At 39.2% G+C, this 22,370-nt stretch overlaps 1 protein-coding gene across 1 annotated transcript; it reads left to right on the plus strand.

Moving 5' to 3' along the window:
- Positions 1–2,715: 2,715 nt before the first annotated feature.
- Positions 2,716–22,307, plus strand: hdac3 (histone deacetylase 3). Its single transcript, XM_022218571.2, has 15 exons — positions 2,716–2,912; positions 6,011–6,093; positions 6,238–6,380; positions 8,900–8,981; positions 11,192–11,248; positions 11,354–11,409; positions 11,489–11,622; positions 12,739–12,819; positions 12,902–12,975; positions 13,053–13,117; positions 15,500–15,589; positions 15,692–15,750; positions 16,737–16,816; positions 19,599–19,756; positions 21,227–22,307. Exons 1-15 carry the CDS (start codon positions 2,858–2,860, stop codon positions 21,294–21,296), a joined length of 1,287 nt encoding a protein of 428 aa, XP_022074263.1. The 5' UTR covers positions 2,716–2,857; the 3' UTR covers positions 21,297–22,307.
- Positions 22,308–22,370: the final 63 nt, after the last annotated feature.

Genomic DNA, 22,370 nt, shown 5'->3' on the forward strand with positions numbered 1-22,370 from the left:
ATTATTTTACTTGAGTACATTCAAAATATTTATAAATATCTGACTTTTTTACCCACCTTTGTGCAAAGTCAATGCACTACTTGTATACTGAACAGAATTAAAGCGCAGCCGTCTACGCACAGCTGAAACCAAAGCCTGGGATGGCAAACAAATCTCACTGCACAACAGCGCTTAAGTTCAGTTAACTCATGCTTTTGGTGCCTTTTACGTGATAAGTTTTAGCATTATGGATCGAAAAGAACTTTTGTTTGTAGCGCCTGTAAACGCGCTGCTCTAAGACGCATCCATATGCATATCTCTCTCTCTCTCTCTCTCTCTCTCTCTCTCTCTCTCTCTCTACCCCTCTCCCTCTTTCTCTCTCTTCCTCTTTGTCTGTCTCTCTCTCTCTCTCTCTCTCTCTCTCTCTCTCTCTCTCCCTCTCTCTCTCACTCTTTCTCTGCCACCTGGCGGCCATGGCGGCCACCTGGCGGCCATCTCTCTCAATGGCACAGAGTCCTTCAAAAAAATCCTGGATCCAGACGGTGATCTGGATCACCTCCAAAATCTAATCGATTGTTACTTTTGCTCTTCCGGAGCTGCAGATTATAGACTTGAAACGATTACGAAACGGTACCGCTCAAACAGATAATTGTCCGGAAATGCGAGAACATTTATGCTCGGTCTGATAACAATCTACCGACGAATATTTAATTATTTGTGCAGTAACGCTGCTCCTTTATCCACTGGCTCGTTAATAAAAGCTGTTCTACGCCAAAACTCGCTCGCTTACTGACTGAATGAATGAGGAAATGAAACAGCGTGTGTGGCTGAAAGAGGGCGGAGACAGAGAGAAACTCGAGGTTTTCTCAGATAAACCTGCTGGCGACCAGGTTCAAGTCATAGAGTCTGTTACTGCAGTAACTGACCGAGAGTTTAAGTTACCCATCTTTGTGAAACAGCCTCGAGTTACCCCTCTGTCTCAGGGTTGAGTTACCTTGATTCGTGAAACAGAAAACTCTGAGTTTCCCTCATTTCAGGGTTAAGAAACTCAGAGTTTTCAATAAACCTGCTTCGTGAAACAGGCCCCAGATGTAATGGATGGAAACATGAGTCCAAATGCAGACGACCGTAAATGTTACAGTATACATGTGTTGTTGGTTTTTGAATTTTATCTCTTGATTTCTATTCTGCCCCCTGAATTCCGAGATTCTGCATTTTATTTTTTGTTTACAGTAAACTTTCTATTTTTTGTAAGGTCCCAAAGTACCGATGCAAAGGCACAGAGAAAATACGTAAATGTTGTTGAAGTAAACTGCTGCATTCCTGATTCATTCTTGTTGCAATATATGACAATGATTCAGAACACTCAAAGTGCAAAGATCTTATTTTATAATAAAATACTGATTTATCTAAAAAGAAATCATTCAAACTTGATAGATTAAACTTTATTTCATGTAATGCTCTCTGTTGTTGGTATTTTGTGGTTCAGCGTGCTAAGAGTGACAGTGTTTGTTTCCAAAGTGAGACTATTTTCTAGTGTTGTGGTTGAATAAGCTTATTTTGAAACATGTATGAAGTGTTTTGTTGGTGAGAAACAGTTTTGGGGATGAGATGAACTGTTTAGCTGAGATGCATGATGGAAATGCAGGCTGTGTTAAGAGTTTTGAACATGTGACTTCAGTTTGGACCAATGCTTGTTAACAACTGAAAAAACACTGTAAGATGATTTTAAGGTTTTGCACTACTGATAATATGACAACCTTTAAGAATACATCACATTGTTAAAGATTAAACAAGTGGCTTCTGCACTTTTTGGCTTTTTAGCGTGTCGTTAGGGTCACTTTATATATGTCTGTGATTGAAATTAATGTTTCCCTCTAAATTTTTCAAATTTTTTCATTTCATTTCAATGAATGTTCAAATGAACCAATACCCCACCAAGAAAAAGTATACAAACTGAACAAATTTGTGGATCAGAGCTGTTTGTACTTGTTTCTCTCCCAATAATTATGTTTGGAGCCCTCAGATTTATCTGCTGTCCTTGTATGTTAACTGGATATGAAATAGTTTAAACCTGTAGCAGCTACAACAGTAACCTGCTGCTGACAAACTGATGCTTCACTATAGTGATGATGATGCTAATAATAATAATAATAATAATAATAATAATAAAGCTTTTAAAATGATTAAAAAAATCTTAAAATCAATTCTAAAATGGATAGGGAGCCAATGAAGAGAAGTCAGAATAGGGGAGACGTGATGTCATATTAATAAACTAATTATGTAATATGCAATAATCTATCAATCAGAGAGACCAAACCAGTGCTTCAATCCCTCAACCACATTTTGCTGCTAATACAACTTTGACTTAAGTTGGGTTTTTCATGCAGATCTTTTACTTGTATTGAGTTGCATTTGTAGTTTTACGTAAGGGACCTAAATATGTCCTTCAGCACTGCTTAAAATATAAAAAATAAGTAAAAATGTACTTGGTGGATATTCAAAATTAAATTAAATTACTGAAGCTGTTGTAGGATGTTTTATTCTCTCGATTAAAAAATATAAAAGAGTTAGATTTATTAATATGATTTTCATTCCTAGGAATTTTTTTTGTTTAAACTTCAGTTAAAAGTGAATTTATGTGTTAATTTCTCCAACTATCAATATTTTACCAATTCTCCAACAGTCCTCCTCAATGACGTATTGGTCCTCCTCCTCTTCCCCCGCCCCTCTCCGTTCCTGCTGTCCCCACTTGATGACGTAGTCCCCGGTGTTTACCATGGCGGTTGTCTGCTAATTGAAAGAAAAATGCGAGTTTTATAACTGCAAGGACGAGAACAGCTTTTCCGAAAAAGTCGGGATATATCGGTTTTTAAGAATGAACAACAGAACATCGTACTTCTATGACCCAGACGTGGGCAACTTTCATTACGGTGAGTTTGGTTGTCGTGGAGATCAGGCCTACAAATGGAGCTAATGGAAGCTAGCTACATGCTAATAACTGAAAGGATGAGTTTTACTTTTACATGTAGTTTGACGCAGGGCTGCACAGTGGTGTAAGTGGTGAGCACTTTCGCCTTGCAGCAAGAAGATCCCTGGTTCGAGTCCCGGCCTGAGCCCAGGATCTTTCTTCATGGAGTTTGCATGTTCTCCCTGTGCATGCGTGGGTTTTCACCGGGTACTCTGGCTTCCTCCCACAGTCCAAAAATATGCTGAGGTTAATTGATGACTCTAAATTGCCCGGAGGTGTGAATGCGAGTGTGATCGTCTGTCTGTGTATGTAGCGACCTGTCCAGGGTGTCCCCTGCCTTCGCCCGAGTCAGCTGAGATAGGCTCCAGCACCCACCGCGACCCGAGTAGGGATAAAGCAGTGTATAGAGAATGGATGAATGGATGTAGTTTGACGCATCTTACACCTTGCAGGTGCATTTGAAGACCTGTTGTGATCACTTGGACTGACATAGTTTCATGTTTAACGCAGCTTGACAGTGTATTCAAAGCATCCGTCTTTGCTAACTGACGAGCTTGTTGCAGTAACGTTAACAGATTAACGTTTATGACAGTTAAGTTCGACATTTGCCTGTTTTGGCAAACTAAGGAAATGTCTAAGTAGTTTCTACACCCATCTTCTGTGAGTTAGCATTGTATTTTGTGTAAATGTAGACAGTAAAGTAAAAAATAACGTTACACCTTGTCATTTTCTGACTGTGCACCGTGCAAATCCAAAGTTAAACGATTCTCTCATAAATATTTAAAGCAACAGAGCTAACGGTTGTTCAGAATATTGAACCAGCATGTACACACTAAATTTGTTTGTCACTGCAAATTTACATGAATTATTGTCTTTACTGCAGCTTTCTCTTAGATGCTCACTCTATTTTTTGTCTTTTTGTGCACTTTTATGATCTTAATGTCAACTTTTATGTTTTCTTTCTATGATTTTAATATTATGTCGACCTTTAAATAATTTTTCTGAATGTATTTCTTTGCCATTGTAAAACACCTTATGTATCAGTTGTGCTAAACAAATAAACTTGCCTTGAGTAAGGGGAGAAACATATTTTAGTTTTCTGGTGCACATTGTGTTAAAATTCTTTATCTACTCTACATATATTTAGCACTTTAGTTCGTTCATTCTTTTTGTCATAACTATAACAACTTAGGGCTGAGCAATCAATCGTTTTCAAGTCGAAATCACAATTTTAAACAATACAGTTACTAAATAGTAAACTCTGCAATTGATACCATACATAGTGAGGCTGTTAAATAATGAGACCAATGCTGTACTTCTGTTTTATTCATTACATGTGGATTGAAACTTTCAGGAGTTGTTAATGCTGCCCAATGAGGAGTGTTTACTGTGTGGTTCAGGGTACCTGGTTAACTCACTCCCCATATAACCCAGTCTCTCTCTCTCTCTCTCTCTCTCACTCTCTCTAGAGAGAATTATGATTATAATTCAATTGGCATAAGGTATAACAACAGTTTTGAAGTTTCAAATTTTATTTAAATATTCAGATTTCCCAGGACATTTGCATGTTAACAGTATATAGAAGCAAGTTGTGCTTGGTGTCAAAATTTAGGGAAATTCCTTTAATTTCACATGATGTCTTTTATTTTTTGATACCACCTATCCCACATGCTGATATTGACCTTTGAATCCGAAGGTCGGACAGATATTTTTGATTTTTAGCTGTTCATATTTCGTGCATTACATACTATAGCACTTTCATTTTATACAGATCCAATCCTTAGATAGCCAAATTATACCACAGAAGATCAAAGTCTTCTGAGGCAATAAAGTTGGCTCTGGCCCTTTTTGCAGATGAAGTCTACGTTTGTAGACCAGTCCAACTTATCAAGGTGGACACCTAAATATTTATATGATGTCACCATCTCGATGACCACGCCACAAGTGTTCACTGGCTGAAGAGGGGGTTTGGATCTGCGGAAATCTATGATCATTTCCTTTGTCTTTAAGGTGTTGAGTAGCAGGCAGTTTTTGTGACTCCAGTCACTGAAGGCACTTCTCAGATCTCTGTATTCAGCTTCATGTCCATTTCTGATACATGCCACGATAGCAGTGTCATCAGAGTATTTCTGAATGTGGCAGGACTCAGTGCTGTGTTTGAAGTCAGATGTATACAGAGTGAACAGGAATGGAGCCAGGACTGTTCCTTGTGGAGGTTGCCTGTTTGAGTGGTCTATTGTTTGGCAAAGCCAAGGTAGCCCTGCAGCCACATTTGCAAGTATTCAGATGCTAATTGTAGCTATCCAGAGTCGTCAGTTTGGTATCGGGGTCTTCTGACCACCTTCTGGGTTTTCTTTGCTAGTGTTAACTGAGTTGTTAACTACCAACAGTGACGTGAGTTCTTGACAATATTAAAAAAAAAACAACTTTGGTGTTAACTGGCAAGAGTGACATTTATTGAGGATGTAAGTGACCTAAGGAGCCTTCTACTGTTTAAGAGTTAAGCCGTAAGGGGCCCAGTAGTTTACCTCAAGTATTTGCCTATTTCGCTTTTTGCATGTCAATGGAAACACAGAGATATTTCAGCTTTCAGTGTAAAAGGATATCATCCATGGATGTCAGCTAGTTATAGGTAAGTAACCAAAGCATATGGGGAGTGAGTTGAACAGTATTCGTGGTTCAGACACGCTGGGGCCCAGCTCATTTTAGCCCAGTCTTGTTAGTTTTACATTTTGCAGCAAAAACTGAGCCAGAGTTTAAACTGTTGTCAGTGATTTTACAAATGTATGTCAACTACGTGTGGTAGACTTACCTTTTATTTTTTCAAATGTGCTAATGCTCAGTTACGTGTTTTAAAAATTATTAGTCAGAAAAATTAGTTTCTTTAAATCATTCAACAAATCCAGTGTTGTTAATCCTCTGTATAATGTTGTGCCTCGTTTGGCTGCTCAGTGTAGTTATGAAATACAGACGATAATGTTTTGATTCTGGTCATTGCAGAAGTCACTGACACTAGGTAAATATCTGAACTCTAACATGAAACCTGTGTGTCTCCTGCAGGTGCTGGTCATCCGATGAAACCCCACCGACTGTCTCTCACTCACAGTCTGGTGTTGCACTATGGACTCTACAAGAAAATGATGGTGAGCAGCACTGAGAGATGAGCTTCACATCTTATTGATGCTTCTCATATTTGATGCCTCTTTTACTTCAACAAAAAACACAAAATCAGGGGTATAAACTAATAAATAGTTCACGCTCTAACTGAAATTTTCTTTTTTAATTAGGTGTTCAAGCCTTACAAAGCCTCTCAGCACGACATGTGTCGGTTCCACTCTGAAGACTACATAGACTTCCTGCAGAAGGTCAGCCCCAACAACATGCAGGGCTTCACGAAGAGCCTCAACACATTTAATGTGGGAGACGACTGGTGAGTGTCGCTGTTCTTCATAAATATTTTATGTACAGGAGATTTTCCAGCATAGAAGATTTTTTCATGACTGTAAACGGGTTTTTAGCTTGTTTCAAACCAGTAACAAAATGAAAAATGATAAAAAGGATAATTTTTTAAACCAGTTTTGTTAGTTGGGATTTTATTTACTCAAGCATATCAGGCATTTTTACTTCACCAAGGAACACAGTGGAGTTATGTGACGATTGGCAGTGGTTTGTTCATCTGTTTGTTTTTCTATTAGCAACATTACTCAAAAATGAACGAACGCATTTGGATGAAATTTTCAGAGAAGGTCAGCAATGACACAAGGACCAAGTGATTACACATTAAAATTATTCTAACAGTTTTTAAATGTATTAATGGTCTTGGGCCTTCATATTTGTCTGATCTACTTTGACCTTATGAACCCTCATCAGGTCCTCTGGCACTGGCCTTTTAACAGTTCCCAAGGGGAATACAGTGACTCATGGCGAGGCAGCTTTTCATCATTATGGCCCTCGCCTGTGGAACAGCCTGCCAGAGGACCTGAGGGCTATAGAGAATGTAGAGACTTTTAAACGCAGGCTCAAGACTCACCTTTTTAAACTGGCTTTTACATAATGCTTTTATTTTATCTTAAGGCCTTGATTTATACTGTTTATTCCCTGGTTTTGCTTTTATTTCTATATTTATTTTATTATTTTGTATACTTTATTATTATTTCACTATTTTAGTATTTATTTTACTGTCTATTTTACCATTTATTTTACTATTTATTTACTATTTTACTATTCTTTATCTTTTAGTAGCTATTTTATTCTTCAATTTTTAGTTTTTACGTGTTATTTTTAACACGTCTATTTTAGATTCCAGTGTTTCCTCAGTGGGGAGCCGTCTGCATCTGGGGCTTTGGCAGGGCCTGGGCCTAATGGCCCTGGAGCTAGCTGGCCTGTTGGGCCTGACGGGGCCTGCTGCTGCCCCGGGTGCGGGCGGCTCTCATTGATGGTGTTTCCTCTTTCTGGTGCTTCTGCTCTCAGCCAATATACACTATTATTTCTTTTACAAAAGTGTGTGTGTGTGTGTGTGTGTGTGTGTGTGTGTGTGTGTGTGTGCGTGTGCGTGTGCGTGGCTGTCTGACTGTCTGTGTGTGTATGTCTGTGTGTTCTTAGGAAGTATGTTGTGGGGCAGGGTTTGGGAGGGATGTGGGCCATTGTCTTTTTATTGTTTTTTTATTGTTTGTTTTTAACTTGTTAAGCACTTTGTGCTACTTTTGTATGAAAAGTGCTATACAAATAAACTCTGATTGATTGATTGATTGATTGATTGATTGATTGATTGATTGATTGATTGATTAGATTTTGGCAGTGATGTGACTTATAGTCTGGATCCATGGATTTGTTAAAGATTTCTGTATCATTGTGAGATAGCAGCACAGCATCACTGTAACCATGACAACAAGTGAACACTCTGTCAGCTGCCTGCTGATGATCACATGATTGTGATCCTACTACAGATCGACCATTACAGACTTATCAGAACTTTGTATTGGAAATGATACGGTTGATTAAATTGTGGGGGTGTTTCCGAGTCCCATCAATTCTCGCCACCCGCTACAAATCTAGGTCACATGATTTGGTACCGGTAAAAAAAGTACACATGCATCACACACGCCTGTGCTCAGTGTAAGGTCATTTTGTTTGTGGGTACATCTATATTAAGTAACCACATTCTATGTTGCTGTGATTTCTGATCATCAATAACTAATAAACAAATGCTGCATTTCTAAAAACAAGAAAAGCACTCAGAGAATGCAGTGCAGTACTCAGTTGTATCATTTCTGACGGCTGAAATCTTGAACAAAATTGTGGCAGAAATCACTGCAGTATAGAATGTGGCCATTTTACAGATTTAATATGCTGCTGAAATCTAATCACTTGGTCCTTGTGTTATTTTTGACCTTCCCTGAGAATTTCATCCAAACCCTTTTGTCCGTTTTGGAGTAATGCTGCTAACAGACAGACAGACGGACGGACAAACGTACGCCAAGCGTCACATAACTCTGTTACTGTTACTTGGAGTAAAAATGCTGCATTTCTGATAATGCCATATGGGGGAATGAACATTCTTGGTAGAGTACTGCACTCTCTGAGCATTTTTCTTGTTGTTTATTTATTGTTCAGAAATTAGATGGAAATGCACAGATTTCTGTCAAATGAGGAAACGCACTCATTGCCTTCACTGTATGTGGACCGATCATGCTGAATGTCAGGTGTAGTTGACCCTCAAAGGCCCATTCTGAGCAATAAAAACCTGACTTTATCAGAGAGTAAGGTCTAAAATGCTTCATTTGGACATTTGAAAATCTTTCAAGAATTTTTAATGGTGTTGAATTGCTTACTTACACCTGTGAAACATTAACCTGTCAGTAGTGTAAACGCACAACATAACAGCCAGATTGATTATTGCGGTTGGTAGACAAAGCCACAACCTAAATATTTTGTGTCTCTGTGTGTTAGTCCTGTATTTCCAGGTCTTTTTGAGTTCTGCTCAAGATACACAGGAGCATCTTTACAAGGAGCTACACAGCTAAACCACAAGGTAACACACACACACACACACACACACACACACACACACACACACACACACACACACACACACACACACACTTACACACACTTACACACACTGCAAACGCACAAACCTAACTGACATTTTCGGTGCGAGTGTGAAGTGATATGTGCTCTGTGCTGTTGAGGCAGTTCACCATCAAAGGCATCTTAAGCACTGATTTACAGGTTTTGGTTTTGTTTCAGTTGCAGCCATGATAACTTCCTGTCTTGTTTGTGTTTGCTACAAAGAAGCTTCTGATTAAAGAGACACACATGTGCAGCAGATGATACCTAAACCCCTGGTAGCTCATCCTTAGCCAGTGTTAAAAAAATCTAATCTATTTGTTAAAACTGCAGCAATGTGGCTGCTAGCTTAATGTCTGCAAGTTCTGAGCAGTGTGCACTGTAAAGCTGAAGAAAACGAAAAAAAAATTGGCCATGCACTGCCAGTTGAATGAGAATGGTCCTTTCATGTCATAGCTGCATCCTGGACTCCGATTTGAAATGTACTGCACCGCTTAGCTTGTGCTGCCACTGCTAACATGACTTTATGCTGTTTGTTCAGTGCTTTGTCTTTATTTTGGAAAGATAATATTTACAGCTGTCTGTATTCCATGATGACGGTCGTTTCCATTATTATTTAATGTACAGATAACTGTTGATTGGTTGATAATAGTGTAAAAGCATCCAGTGCAGCTTCCTTAGATGCCTTGTTTTGAGTTTTTTATGAATTTTTTAAAACTGTTTTAGTTGAAAATCAGTTAAAATCATCACTCAACTATCAAAATAGATGGAGATTATTTTGTGTTGTTCAAGGCAAGCTGTGTTAATCCTTCTGTTTCTTTATGGTCATTTTGTGACCTTTAATACTGGAATACATCATGTTTTTGGCATCAGTCATTAAAGGTGTAAAAAGTACATATTAATAGCACATTACACCTGTCAGCCTACAATTTTACAGTTTGACTTAAAAAGTGTTTCATCCAAGCAAATATGATGCATGCTTTAAATGTAAGTCCAAGTAATTCTGCCAAGTGAATGTGGACATATGAAGAGCATTTTATTTTATCTCTACATTTGTCAGTTTATAATGGAGGAGGTACATTAATACACTACCGGTCAAAAAAACAGTCTCCACCTGAATTTAACTCAGCAAATAGATAAGAGTCTTCCATTGGATACTTACTGCAGTGATGAATACATTTCAGCTGCAACAACTTATTGAACCCTAGATTATACACTGAGGAGCTTCTCATTTCTTTAACAACCGTGTTGGAAGACATATCCTGTGGTCATGGAAAGGATGTTCATCTGTGTCAGAAGGGTCAAATTATTGACCTGCATCAAGCAAAGAAAACAACTAAGGAGATGAAGCTACTAAAATCAGGCTAAGAACCGTAAAACACATTATTAAAACCTGAGGATAGTGGAGAACCATCATCTTTGAGGAACGAATGTTGTATGATGTGTCCAGATTTACCCTGTTCCTGATGTGGGCATCAGGGTAAGAAGAGAGGCGGATGAAGTGATACACTCAACATGTCTAGTACCTACCAGCCTGTGGGGGTTAGGGTTCTGATCTGGGGTTGGTCAGGTTCAGCAACATTATGTTCCCAAAGAATGAGGTCAACTGATACCTGAAGATACTGAATGACCAGATCTTTCCATCAATGGAGATTTTCTTCACTGATGATGCGGACATGTTCCAAGATGACGATGTCTGGATTCATGGGGCTCACACTGATAATGAGAGGATCAGGGAGCATGAGATGAATTGTCCTCCACAGAGTCCAGACCTCAGAACCACTGAGAATCTTTGGGATGCTCTAGAGAAGACTTGGCGTGGTGGTCTGACTCGCCCATCATCAGTATAAGATCTTGGTGAAAAATTAATGCATCTCTGGACAGAAATAAATGCTGTGAGTTTGCAGAAGTTTATTGAAACGAGGCCACTGCGAATGAGTGCCGTACTCAAAGCTAAAGGTGGTCCAACACAATATTAGAGTGTGACTTTTGGTTTTGGATGGGCAGTGTGTAATAATTCCACTACAGGAGAAACTTGATCTTCTCTGCAATTAGGTGCAAAAACTATTTTCATGCAGTGTCATTCAGCCAAAACTAGTTAGAAAATATTGTCAGAAATCCAGTATCAAGCATCACTGCTTCAGCTGATGTTGATTCTTCTTTGTCTTCCAGATCTGTGACATCGCCATCAACTGGGCCGGAGGTTTGCATCACGCCAAGAAATTTGAGGTCAGAACAGAGTTGTGCATATCATTGTGTTATATTTCTGCAGAGGTCATTAAATGTTGGTGCTCTTTGCAGAATTAAGAGTTAAGATGTTTCTCCTGTTTGCAGGCTTCTGGGTTTTGCTACGTCAACGACATCGTCATCAGTATACTGGAGCTCCTCAAGTAAGACCGTGCTGCTCTGATCACTCTGGTCTCATCTTTACTGTGTGTCTCTTTACAACTGTCCCTCTGTGTGTTCCAGGTATCATCCTCGGGTTCTGTACATCGATATAGACATTCACCATGGTGACGGCGTCCAGGAAGCCTTTTACCTGACGGACCGAGTCATGACTGTGTCCTTCCACAAATATGGGAACTACTTTTTCCCAGGAACAGGTCAGTGCTGCTTTAAATATCTAACAAATGGTTTCTTGTTCAAATGGCGTTGCTGACAGTACGTCCTAGGCATTCATACACTGCATCTAAAAATATCTGGATGGCATTTTTGTTTCTGTCTGAGCTGCACAAACACACAAATAACAGATTTATTTGTTGTTTGACCTGTTGCTGCCATTTCCAATCATTTTTAGAAAAAGTAGGACACATAGGACTTAGTAGAGGATGGATTTACTGAGCCACAGGGAATCTTAAAAAGTAATAGTGAGTTTTGATGCATCAAGTCAGTGTTTTACTGTTTTCTGGCTGTTTCATAACATGCAACAATTTATTTATTTATTTATTTTTACAGATTTCCACTGTTTTATGAAATTATTCATAAAAAAAAACAGGAAAATCACCGTAAAAAGTACTGATTTTCATGTTGACTATAAAAAAGTACAGGAAAAAAATGCAAATAACATTGAAATCAAAACTCTCTGTGACTGTAACCTCATTTAATGTAAAATAAATCTGCTGAAAATATCATTATTTTAAAGATATTTACTGTTATTGTCACCGTGTTTTGAAGTTTTTAAATGTTACATTACAGTGGTTCCTCGTCTGTCATGGGGGCTACGTTCCAGACCTGCTGCAAAAATTGGCGAAGCGACAACCATATTTATTTTATTATTTATATATATTTTAAGGCTTTATAAACTGTCCGCACACACCGCAGAGCAGCAATATGCAGCGATCAAACGTCTGTGTTAAATGAACAACGCTGCTACACACAGGAGACAGGAAGCTGATGCTACGGTTTCTGAGCCAATCAGAGTCCAGCGCTGTACGCTAGGCATTTTATTTTGACTTCATATTCTTTTAATATGTTTTAATGATAGTTTTTTACATTTTTTTTTTACATCACGGGGTGATTCCATCTCATGCTGTGATACAGTAAGACCGTGAAAAATGAGCAGCAATATGGCAAGGGACCACTGTGTTCCAACATTTTAAACATATTAATCTTGCATCTTGCACCAGATTTTTACTATAAAAAAGTACAGCTTAATATATTATTAGCAGTTGTTTCTGTACATGTGCGTTAAAAGATAATAATACTGGTGTTTCTTGTAGGCGACATGTATGAGGTCGGGGCAGAAAGTGGCCGGTATTACTGCCTCAACGTTCCCCTCAGAGACGGCATCGATGACCAGAGTGAGTGCAAAAATCTGATTAACAACACGTAACGTGAAGTTTAGAATAACACCTGACGCCGTCTCCACTGTGCGTGTTTCAGGCTACAGGCAGCTGTTCCAGCCAGTCATCAAACAGGTGGTGGACTTCTACCAGCCCACCTGCATCGTCCTGCAGGTCAGTCTGAATGTTGGTAGCAGCTGGCATCGTTTACAGTTTGTGTGTGACAGATAACAGTGTTTGTGTGTTTGCAGTGTGGAGCAGATTCTCTGGGCTGTGACCGGCTGGGCTGCTTCAACCTGAGCATACGAGGACACGGGTGAGACGAGCTTACATTAACCCGTTAAGACAAGTCTCCCAGGACATGTGCTTACATTTTTACATACTGTAGTACAATTTTTTGTACGGTAGTATTTTTATTTTTGCTTTACATCAATATAACCCTTATATTCCAAGTTTTAATAATATTTATTGGCTTATGTCTTAACTATTACAATAAATTGCTTGAAAGTGCAAAAAAAAAATACAAAAAATGGAAATTGTTTAAATTTTTTTCCACATATATTTCAAAATCGTGGTGACTGTGTGAAATGTTAATGTAACTGACCCTCGATTTTATATACAAGAAAAATGATTGATCTGTCTTACAATGTTCTACCTTTAGCTGGTGGAGCATTGTCGCTGAATGCGGTACAGAAAATGAGCCACCAAAAAGTTTTATTTTAAAAAATCCCCAAATTTGGCAAGAAATAAAAAAAATTAAAAAAAATTAAAATTGTAAATATTTTCAAAAATGAATAAAAATCTTCCAAAAAATCTTAAAAATATCTAAAGTGATTACATACATATAGGGCTGCAACTAACAATTATTTTAATAATCGATTAATCAGTCGATTATTTTTTCGATAAATCGATGAATCGGATAAAAAAAATACATTTTTAATTTCTGCTTCTTTATTCAGAAATCGAAGATTTGGACTGACAGAGCAAATAAGATCATTGTAGTGAAGCCTTTGTCTTCAACCATCAACAGAGGCCTCATGTCAGTGACGGTCATGTTGAGGATGCTGTCAGTCAGACAGCTGCTTGCTGTGGTTGACATGATGTCTTTCTCATCATGAAGCCTGTCAATGCAATCCATCCTGCTTCACTCCAACAGAGACCAGTGTATTCAACTTTGTCTGAAAATTTAAAACTTGAGGCTCAATCTTTAAATTATTACTACCCCTGTGTGCAAGTTACGTTTATTTATAAGCATATCCAAACCATGCTTAAGCTGATTAAAGTGAAATTAAAAGCATCTTTCACAGTCACACACGCCCTATCACTGTTATTAATCAGCTAACAAGCAAAAGCTAGCATCAGGCTAGCTAACAGAAATAGGCTACTGACGTTACATTTCCTCACTTTAAAGTGGAAAAAACGCAGGATAATGCAGTGACTTAAGATGCGTGTCCACTAGATGCGACACATCGCATGTGACATGCTGGTCCGTTTGCAGTGCGTTTCCAGCTGCGATCCCGTGTGTTTACCTGCAGCTCATTTGCATAAAATAGACTCGACTTCTACTGTCCTCAAACATCTAAACTAGCCTTTGGTGAACTACAACAAGGACAGCATCAGCTGCTGCAGCTTATTCACCTTCAAATGATTTCAAAAATATTTTTCGCTTAAGTGTTTTCGAAATAATACAGAAAGTTTGCGGCCGAGCCGCTGTGTTTATCAGACTCATCTGTCGGACAGTCAAGCTGACAGCGCGGTCACGTGACCACATAGCGGTCCGCTCGTGACCGTACGCCATCCGGGCGATTTTCAGACGCGTGCCGGAAAATCGCATGTAGTGGACACGCGGCATGTTTTTTTGTTTTGAGAAGCTGTTTTCTCCACGGCGTGTCAGTCATGTTTCATTTGTTGAATTTACTCTTCCTTTGAAAACACCGCCTCTGCTCTGCCTCCACCTCGCTCTGTTGAACTCGCTCTGCAGGTGAAGCAGACGGCTCCGCGACATGGCGAGTGACGTATGAATCGCGCGACACAACAAATCGATAATGCAATTCATTGCCAACGCTTTTAATAATCGATTATTATCGATTTTATCGATTCGTTGTTGCAGCCCTACATACATATCAGTAAAACTTCTAATATCATTCACAAAAAAATCTACTGAAATCTAGCAAATTTTGCTGGATTTCAGTTGATTTTTTTTGTGAATGTTCTTAAAGAAGCATATTTTTTAGAATTTTTTTCCACCAAAAAAATTAAAAAATCTCCCAAAAATGTGGAAGTTTTCACTGTGAACATATATATTTTTTTCCCCACATTTTTAAACTTTAAAACAGGTCAATTTGACCCGCTGGACACAAGGGTTAAAACAAGATAATTTCAAGATTGTTTGACTTAAGATATTTAAGATTCATTGTGTTAAAACAAGTCCTTCTATGTTGCTGAAATGTCTGTTGTTAAGAGAATTTATCTTAAATCAAGAGGGATGAGACATTTTGAGTAAAAATCAGACAGACTTGGTAAGATTTGGAGTTTTTGCAGTGTGAATGTCAGAACTGAAGGTTTCCCAGCAGAATGTTGCATTATAACAAGATGATCAATGTTTTTTGATCGGTGTGTGTAAAGTAATGATGATAAAGGTGACAAATTATTTCAGTCTTGTCATTAACTTGTGTGTTCATCCTGCTGTATCCTCCAGCGATTGTGTGGAGTTTGTGAAGAGTTTTAAGATTCCTCTGCTGGTCCTGGGAGGAGGAGGATACACCGTGAGGAACGTGGCTCGCTGCTGGTCAGTCTGAGACACAACAAAGACTTTTTCTGGTGGCATTAAGGTCGTTTTTAAAACCCAGCTGCTGCTTTGTTGATGAGAATAAGCTCTGTTGTGTTCCAGGACTTTTGAGACGTCGCTGTTGGTGGATGAGTCCATCAGTGATGAGCTGCCTTACAGCGGTGAGTTTTCTTCCTGCTACTAAATATCAGCAGCCTTCAGCAGGATCTAATGTTTTCTCTGGTGTTGTTTTGTTGCCCAGAGCGGCTAAATGGGACATAACAACGCCTCCTGTGTCAGTGGGTCACAGAGAAAATGCGTTAATCTAGTTGAGATGGCTGCTCAGCATTTCTAGTCTTTAGTGCCATCTGTTGGACGTCCAGAGGAGGATTAGAAATGACATCACGCTTCATGAATGAACTTCCTCACTGTCTCTACCATGATTGGTTGACCCTTCTGTTAGGAAACCAGCTGAACATACAGAAACTGAAGTGTTCTACCAGCGTTTTGCCAGTGAAGCTAATCAGTTGTAGTTTAACACACTTGCAGCTACACATATGTGGCTTGAAGTTTTAATAGTTTAACAACACAATCGCTGAAGCCAGCTGTATTTAGTTAGTATGTATGTAATTTGTTTTTTTGCCCATTTAATGTACTGTCAGGTGTGTAATACTATAACTATCATTTCCAGTGTTATTAGATTGTTGTCAGTGAGCTGATTCAGTGTTTATAACTTATGACTGCCATTCAAAAGTTTGACATCACACATTTTTGAGAGATAAACATTTTTTTTTCCAATGAAGATAATATTAAATGAATCAGAAATACAGTCTAGACGTTGTTAATGTGGTAAATGGCTGATTTTTAATATAGGGGTACAGAGGAACATTTCCAGCAACCATCACTCCTGTGTTCTAATGCTACATTGTGTTAGCTAATGGTGATGAAAGGCTCACTGATGATTAGAAAACCCTTGTGCAATTATGTTAGCACATGAATAAAAGTGGGAGATTTCATGGAAAACGTGAAATTCTCTGGATGACCACAAACTTTTGAACTGTAGTGTAGTTGCTGTTCTTTTACATCTGAGTGAAAAAGACTGAAATGAAGTATTTTTTACATCCTGTGTGTCTCATAGCTTCTACTTATTTTCTCTTTTCCTCTGCAGAGTATTTTGAGTACTTTGCTCCAGACTTCACGCTGCATCCTGATGTCAGCACCCGGATAGAAAACCAGAACTCCAGACAGGTAAAGCACCATCCCACTAGGATCTGCTTTCATACACACGTGGACAAAATTGTTGGTACCCCTCAGTTAAAGAAGGAAAAACCCACAATTCTCACTGAAATCACTTGAAACTCACAAAAGTAACAATAAATAAAAATTTATTGAAAATTAAATAATCAAAAACAGCCATTACTTTTGAATTGTTGATTAACAAATTATTTAAAAAAACAAACTAATGAAACACGCCTGGACAAAAATGATGGTACCTCTATAAAAGATTGAAAACTATTTGACCAGAGTGACATGATTAACTCAGGTGTGTCATTTAATTGACATCACAGGTGTTTCCAAACTCATAATCAGTCAGTCTGCCTATTTAAAGGGAGACAAGTAGTCACCCTGCTGTTTGGTGAAAAGGTGTGTACCACACTGAACATGGACAACAGAAAGCGAAGGAGAGAATTGTCCCAGGACATCCGAAAAAAAATTACAGACAAACATCTTAAAGGTAAAGGCTATAAGACCATCTCTAAACAGCTTGAAGTTCCTGTGACAACAGTGGCTCATATTATTCAGAAGTTCAAGACCCACGGGACAGTAGCCAACCTCCCTGGACGTGGCCGCAAGAGGAAAATTGATGACAAATTGAAGAGACGGATCGTTGGAATTGTATCCAAAGAGCCCAGAGCAACCTCCAAAGAAATTAAAGGTGAACTCCAAGGCCAAGGTACATCAGTGTCAGATCGCACCATTCGTCGTTGTTTGAGCCAAAGTGGACTTCATGGGAGACGACCAAGGAGGACACCACTGCTGAAAAAAACTCATAAAAAAGCGAGACTGGAATTTGCAAAAATGCATGTTGACAAGCCACAAAGCTTCTGGGAGAATGTCCTTTGGACAGATGAGATCAAACTGGAGCTTTTTGGTAAGGCACATCAACTCTATGTTCATAGACTCAAAAACCAAGCATACGAAGAAAAGAACACTGTCCCTACGGTGAAACATGGAGGAGGCTCAGTAATGTTTTGGGGCTGCTTTGCTGCATCTGGCACAGGGTGTCTTGAAAGTGTGCAAGGTACGATGAAATCTGAAGACTATCAAGGCATTCTGGAGAGAAATGTGCTGCCTAGTGTCAGAAAGCTTGGTCTCAGTCGCAGGTCATGGGTCTTCCAACAGGACAACCATCCAAAACACACAGCCAAAAACACCCAAGAATGGCTGAGAGAAAAGCGTTGGACTATTCTAAAGTGGCCTTCTATGAGCCCAGATCTGAATCCCATTGAACATATGTGGAAGGAGCTGAAACATGCCATTTGGAGAAGACACCCATCAAACCTGAGACAACTGGAGCTGTTTGCTCATGAGGAGTGGGCCAAAATACCTGTTGACAGCTGCAGAACGCTCATTGACAAATACAGAAATCGTTTAATTGCAGTGATTGCCTCAAAAGGTTGCGCAACAAAATATTAAGTTATGCGTACCATCATTTTTGTCCAGCCCTATTTCATTAGTTTGTTTTTTTAAATAATTATGTTAATCAACAATTCAAAAGTGATGGCTGATTTTGATTATTTAATTTTCAATAAATTTTTATTTATTGTTACTTTTGTGAGTTTCAAGTGATTTCAGTGAGAATTGTGGGTTTTTCCTTGTTTAACTGAGGGGTACCAACAATTTTGTCCATGTGTGTACATACACTCTTTTCTGTTAACATGATGGCATCTGAACGTGTTGGATTCGTGTCTAAAAGAGCATGACTCCCGCGCTAGACAACCCACGGCAACGAATTTAATTCTCTGCCAGGGTGGGTCAAGTTACCCTCGGTAAGCCTCGGGGTTGGATGCTCCTAAAACTGGCCGACGAATCACCATGAAGTGTAGAGTCAGAAGGCGGGTGTAACTAAGTGACAACAGAGGTGCGACGATTCTGACAGAAACAACCGTAAACAACCATAGAAACGAGGATAGACAAGAAGATGACTGCGCACAATAAACAGTTATCTTTCGACTCGGAACGAATCTAAATATTTTTTCTGTTAACATGTCTTTAATATACTTGAGCTTCACCCATTGACTGTATAAAAAAGGCTTCACCGAACTCCCGCATCCTCTGATTTCCAGCGCTCTAGGAACTACGTCAGGCTATTCGTTGCGCTGATTGGTTGTATACCTACCCAATTGCTGCAGAGTGATTTGAAAGACAACCTTTTAGCCCGCCTCCCTCCCTGTCGAGAGTTCCTAGACCCTTGTGCCTTCAGACCTGGGTCTAGCGCGGCTAGGCTACATGACTCTGGTTTTCTGTTAAAGTCGTGTTATCAGTTATACCAGGTTAGAACTAGTAACATTTCTGTCACTTTCAACATGACACAGATCTGACCTGCAGAAGGCTGCATTGATGGATAAACATGCACAAGATTACTCCATACTTTGAGAGACTCATTAATGACTAAACAGCTTAGGTTTGTTGCTTCCAGCTGTTTGTAGGAGTCTTTCCTCCAAGGTAGTAAATACCCTAAATATCCAGGACTTACATGGGTGTTTCCAAAGAGAAAGATTTGAAAGAATTCAAGCACAATATATAAATACAGAGCAAACAGTTGATCACACATGGAAAATATTGCACTGTGGCTCTTAAACCACTGTGGTGAGTGTATCTGAAAGAAGCTGTGAGGAACATTAATGGAAAAGTGACTGCCGCTTTAACAGACTGATGGAGCAGCTACGTATCCCATCTGAACAGGGCTTAGAGTGTCTATTTGTAGTACTCCAGGTGTTATATTCTCATTGCTTCTCATCTTCCTCAGTACTTGGAGCAGATCCGTCAGACGGTGTTTGAGAACTTGAAGATGCTGAACCACGCGCCCAGCGTCCAGATCCATGACGTCCCGTCCGACATGCTGAGCTACGAACGCAACGACGAGCCCGACCCTGATGAGAGAGGAGCCGAGGAAAACTACACCAGGTCAGCTAAAGAGTCAGCAGATGCGATGCGATGTGATATGCCTTTGTGAATCCCAAAGTGGTGTAATTTGCATTGTTACATGAGTCGTCATATCATTTCTGACGGATGAAGTCTTTAAAAGATTTGTGTTCCGCAGCAGTCGATTTGTAGTAGGATCACAATCATGTGATGCTCCTGTGTAACAAAGACCTGGAAATACAGGACTAAAGCACAAAGACAGAAAATATTTAGGTTATGAGTTTGTCAGGTCTCTGCTAACTGTAATAATCAATCAGTCTGTTATGTGGTGCATTAGGTGTAAGTAAGCAGTTCAGATGCCCAAGATAAACATTTTAGGCTTTACTCTCAGAATATGCCTTTGAGAGGCAGCTACACCTGACATTCAGCATGGTCAGTCCACATACAGCAAAGGCAGTGAGTTTGTTTTCCTTTATTAGACAGAAATCTGTGCATTTCTGTCTAATTTCTGACCATTAAATAAACAACAAGAAAAGCACTCAGAGATCACAGTACTCTGCCAAGGATGTTCATTTCTCCGAACAGCAATGTCAGAAATGAAGCATTTTTTTGAGTGATTTGTTGTTTATTAGTTATTGATGATCAGAAATCACAGCAACATAGAATGTGGTCATTTAATACAGATGTACCCACAAACAAAATGACTTTACACTGAGCACAGGTGTGTGTTATGCATGTGTACGTTATGTACGGATACTGAATCACGTGACCTAAATATGTAGCGGGTGATTGGAACTGATGGGATTCAAAAACACCCCCACAATTTAATCAATTGTTCCTTGTATCATTTCAAACAGATAAGTCCTCAGTGGTTGATTTGTAATAGGATCACAATCATGAGCTCATCAGCAGGCAGCTGATGTAGTGTTCACTTGTTGTCATGGTTACAGTGACACTATGACGCTGTCTCCCAGTGATACAGAAATCTTTAACAAATCCATGGATCCAGACTTTAAGCCACATTACAGCCAAAATCCAATCACTTGTGTCATTTCTGACCTTCCATAAAAAGTTCATGCAAATCTGTTGGTCTGTTTTTGAGTAATGTTGCAGACAGACAGACAGACAGACAGACAGACAGACAGACAGACAGACAGACACATAACTCTGCTTGGTGGAGTAATGAAAGTTTTCAAATTTGGTTGAACTGCACCAATTCTGTCAAGAGGAGGGTCAAATATACAACCAGAATCTTGTTGTTGGAAACTAAAGTGCTTAGTTGAGGTGAAAACAGCTGTTTTACCCAATATTAGCATTGCTTTATGCAGATTTATTCATATTTCCAAAAGACCATTAATAAATCTGTGAAAGAACCAAAATGCATGCTTGTTTTTGGTGTTTCACTGATTCTGTCACAGAGTTAAAGCAGTCATTGGACACTCTGGACTGCCAGGATCTACGTGGTCTTTACAGGCTCACCTCTGTTTGAACTTGTTGTTGTGATGTTTTCAGGCCAGAGGCAGCAAATGAGTTCTACGACGGCGACCACGACAACGACAAAGAGAGTGACGTGGAGATTTGAGTAACAATCTGAAACATTTCTGGAGGAACCGAAAAGACTCCGACCAGAGCCGACGTGATGCTGCACCACCTAGAGACAAATTGAGACAGTTTTGTAAATAGCATTTCTGAGTTTGTTTTCACGCAGCGGTAAACAGCCTTAGTGACGTCTGAGCAAAGTACTTTTCATGACGTTTGGTTTATCAGCTGTTACGTCCATCCATGTGAAAACAACCGTTCTTTTCTTTTGTCCTGTTTTGTTCAACTGTCCCACTCGGTATCCTTTTTATCTTCATAATGAAATGTATTTGGCTTTAGAGGGAGCTTCTGTAGACGAACCTTCTGTCCGCTCATTGGATTTAAGAGCAGCTAGATGGAGTCCTGCGTGACAGATCACTGTGTATGTGGAAAAAAACTTCAGTATGTTTGAAGCAGGTGTCAAAGAAAAGGCACGAGGAGTTTCTGATTTATTTCATCTTACAGGCTAACATGAGAATCCATTAGTCACACATCAGCCGGTTCAGATGTTTAAAATCACGCAAAACAGATTTTTTTTCTTAGACAGAATCTCAGACACAGATATTTCATAACGTCATTTCAGTTCTGCACTTGTCTCATTTTACAGTCTGTCTGGAGCCGTATATTGGTGGAATTCCTCGTCTTATTCATGTGCCTTACAGCTCTGGAACATCATGGAGCTTGGCACTTTCACATTTATTTTTCACGCCAATTTGGATTTCTACAGGATGGAGCTGCTCCTTTCTTTGCTTTTTCATTCCTTTTTCTAATTCTGTTCTGCTTTCTCTTCACGTTACTGTATATACGGATGTATTGTATGAAGTGTGAGTCTGTTTTTAATGTAGTAAAAGAATGCTAATGAGGATGGCAGGAATCAGAGTACAACTACAGCTGTACAGTTATTAGAAGCAGTTCTGCCGCCTCCAGTCCTCTATTAGCCACAAACCGCTTTTATGTGATTTTTGATATTGCTGGCGACTTGTTTTTAATAAAATAAAAAAAATAGAAACCTAAACGTGTGTGTGTGTGCAATATCAGTGTTAAATCAGCAAGTTTTCTCTACCGCCACTAGAGGGAG

Source organism: Acanthochromis polyacanthus, chromosome 10, assembly GCF_021347895.1.
Source record: "Acanthochromis polyacanthus isolate Apoly-LR-REF ecotype Palm Island chromosome 10, KAUST_Apoly_ChrSc, whole genome shotgun sequence".
In the NCBI taxonomy this organism is placed as follows: domain Eukaryota; kingdom Metazoa; phylum Chordata; class Actinopteri; family Pomacentridae; genus Acanthochromis; species Acanthochromis polyacanthus.

Bases quoted from the DNA above. Each gene is read 5' to 3' on its own strand.
- hdac3 (XM_022218571.2), top strand. From the start codon at position 2,858: ATGAACAACAGAACATCGTACTTCTATGACCCAGACGTGGGCAACTTT. The intron at 8,982-11,191 runs GTAACACACACA...TTTGTCTTCCAG, and splicing joins CTACACAGCTAAACCACAAG to ATCTGTGACATCGCCATCAA. The intron at 12,820-12,901 runs GTGAGTGCAAAA...TGCGTGTTTCAG, and splicing joins AGACGGCATCGATGACCAGA to GCTACAGGCAGCTGTTCCAG.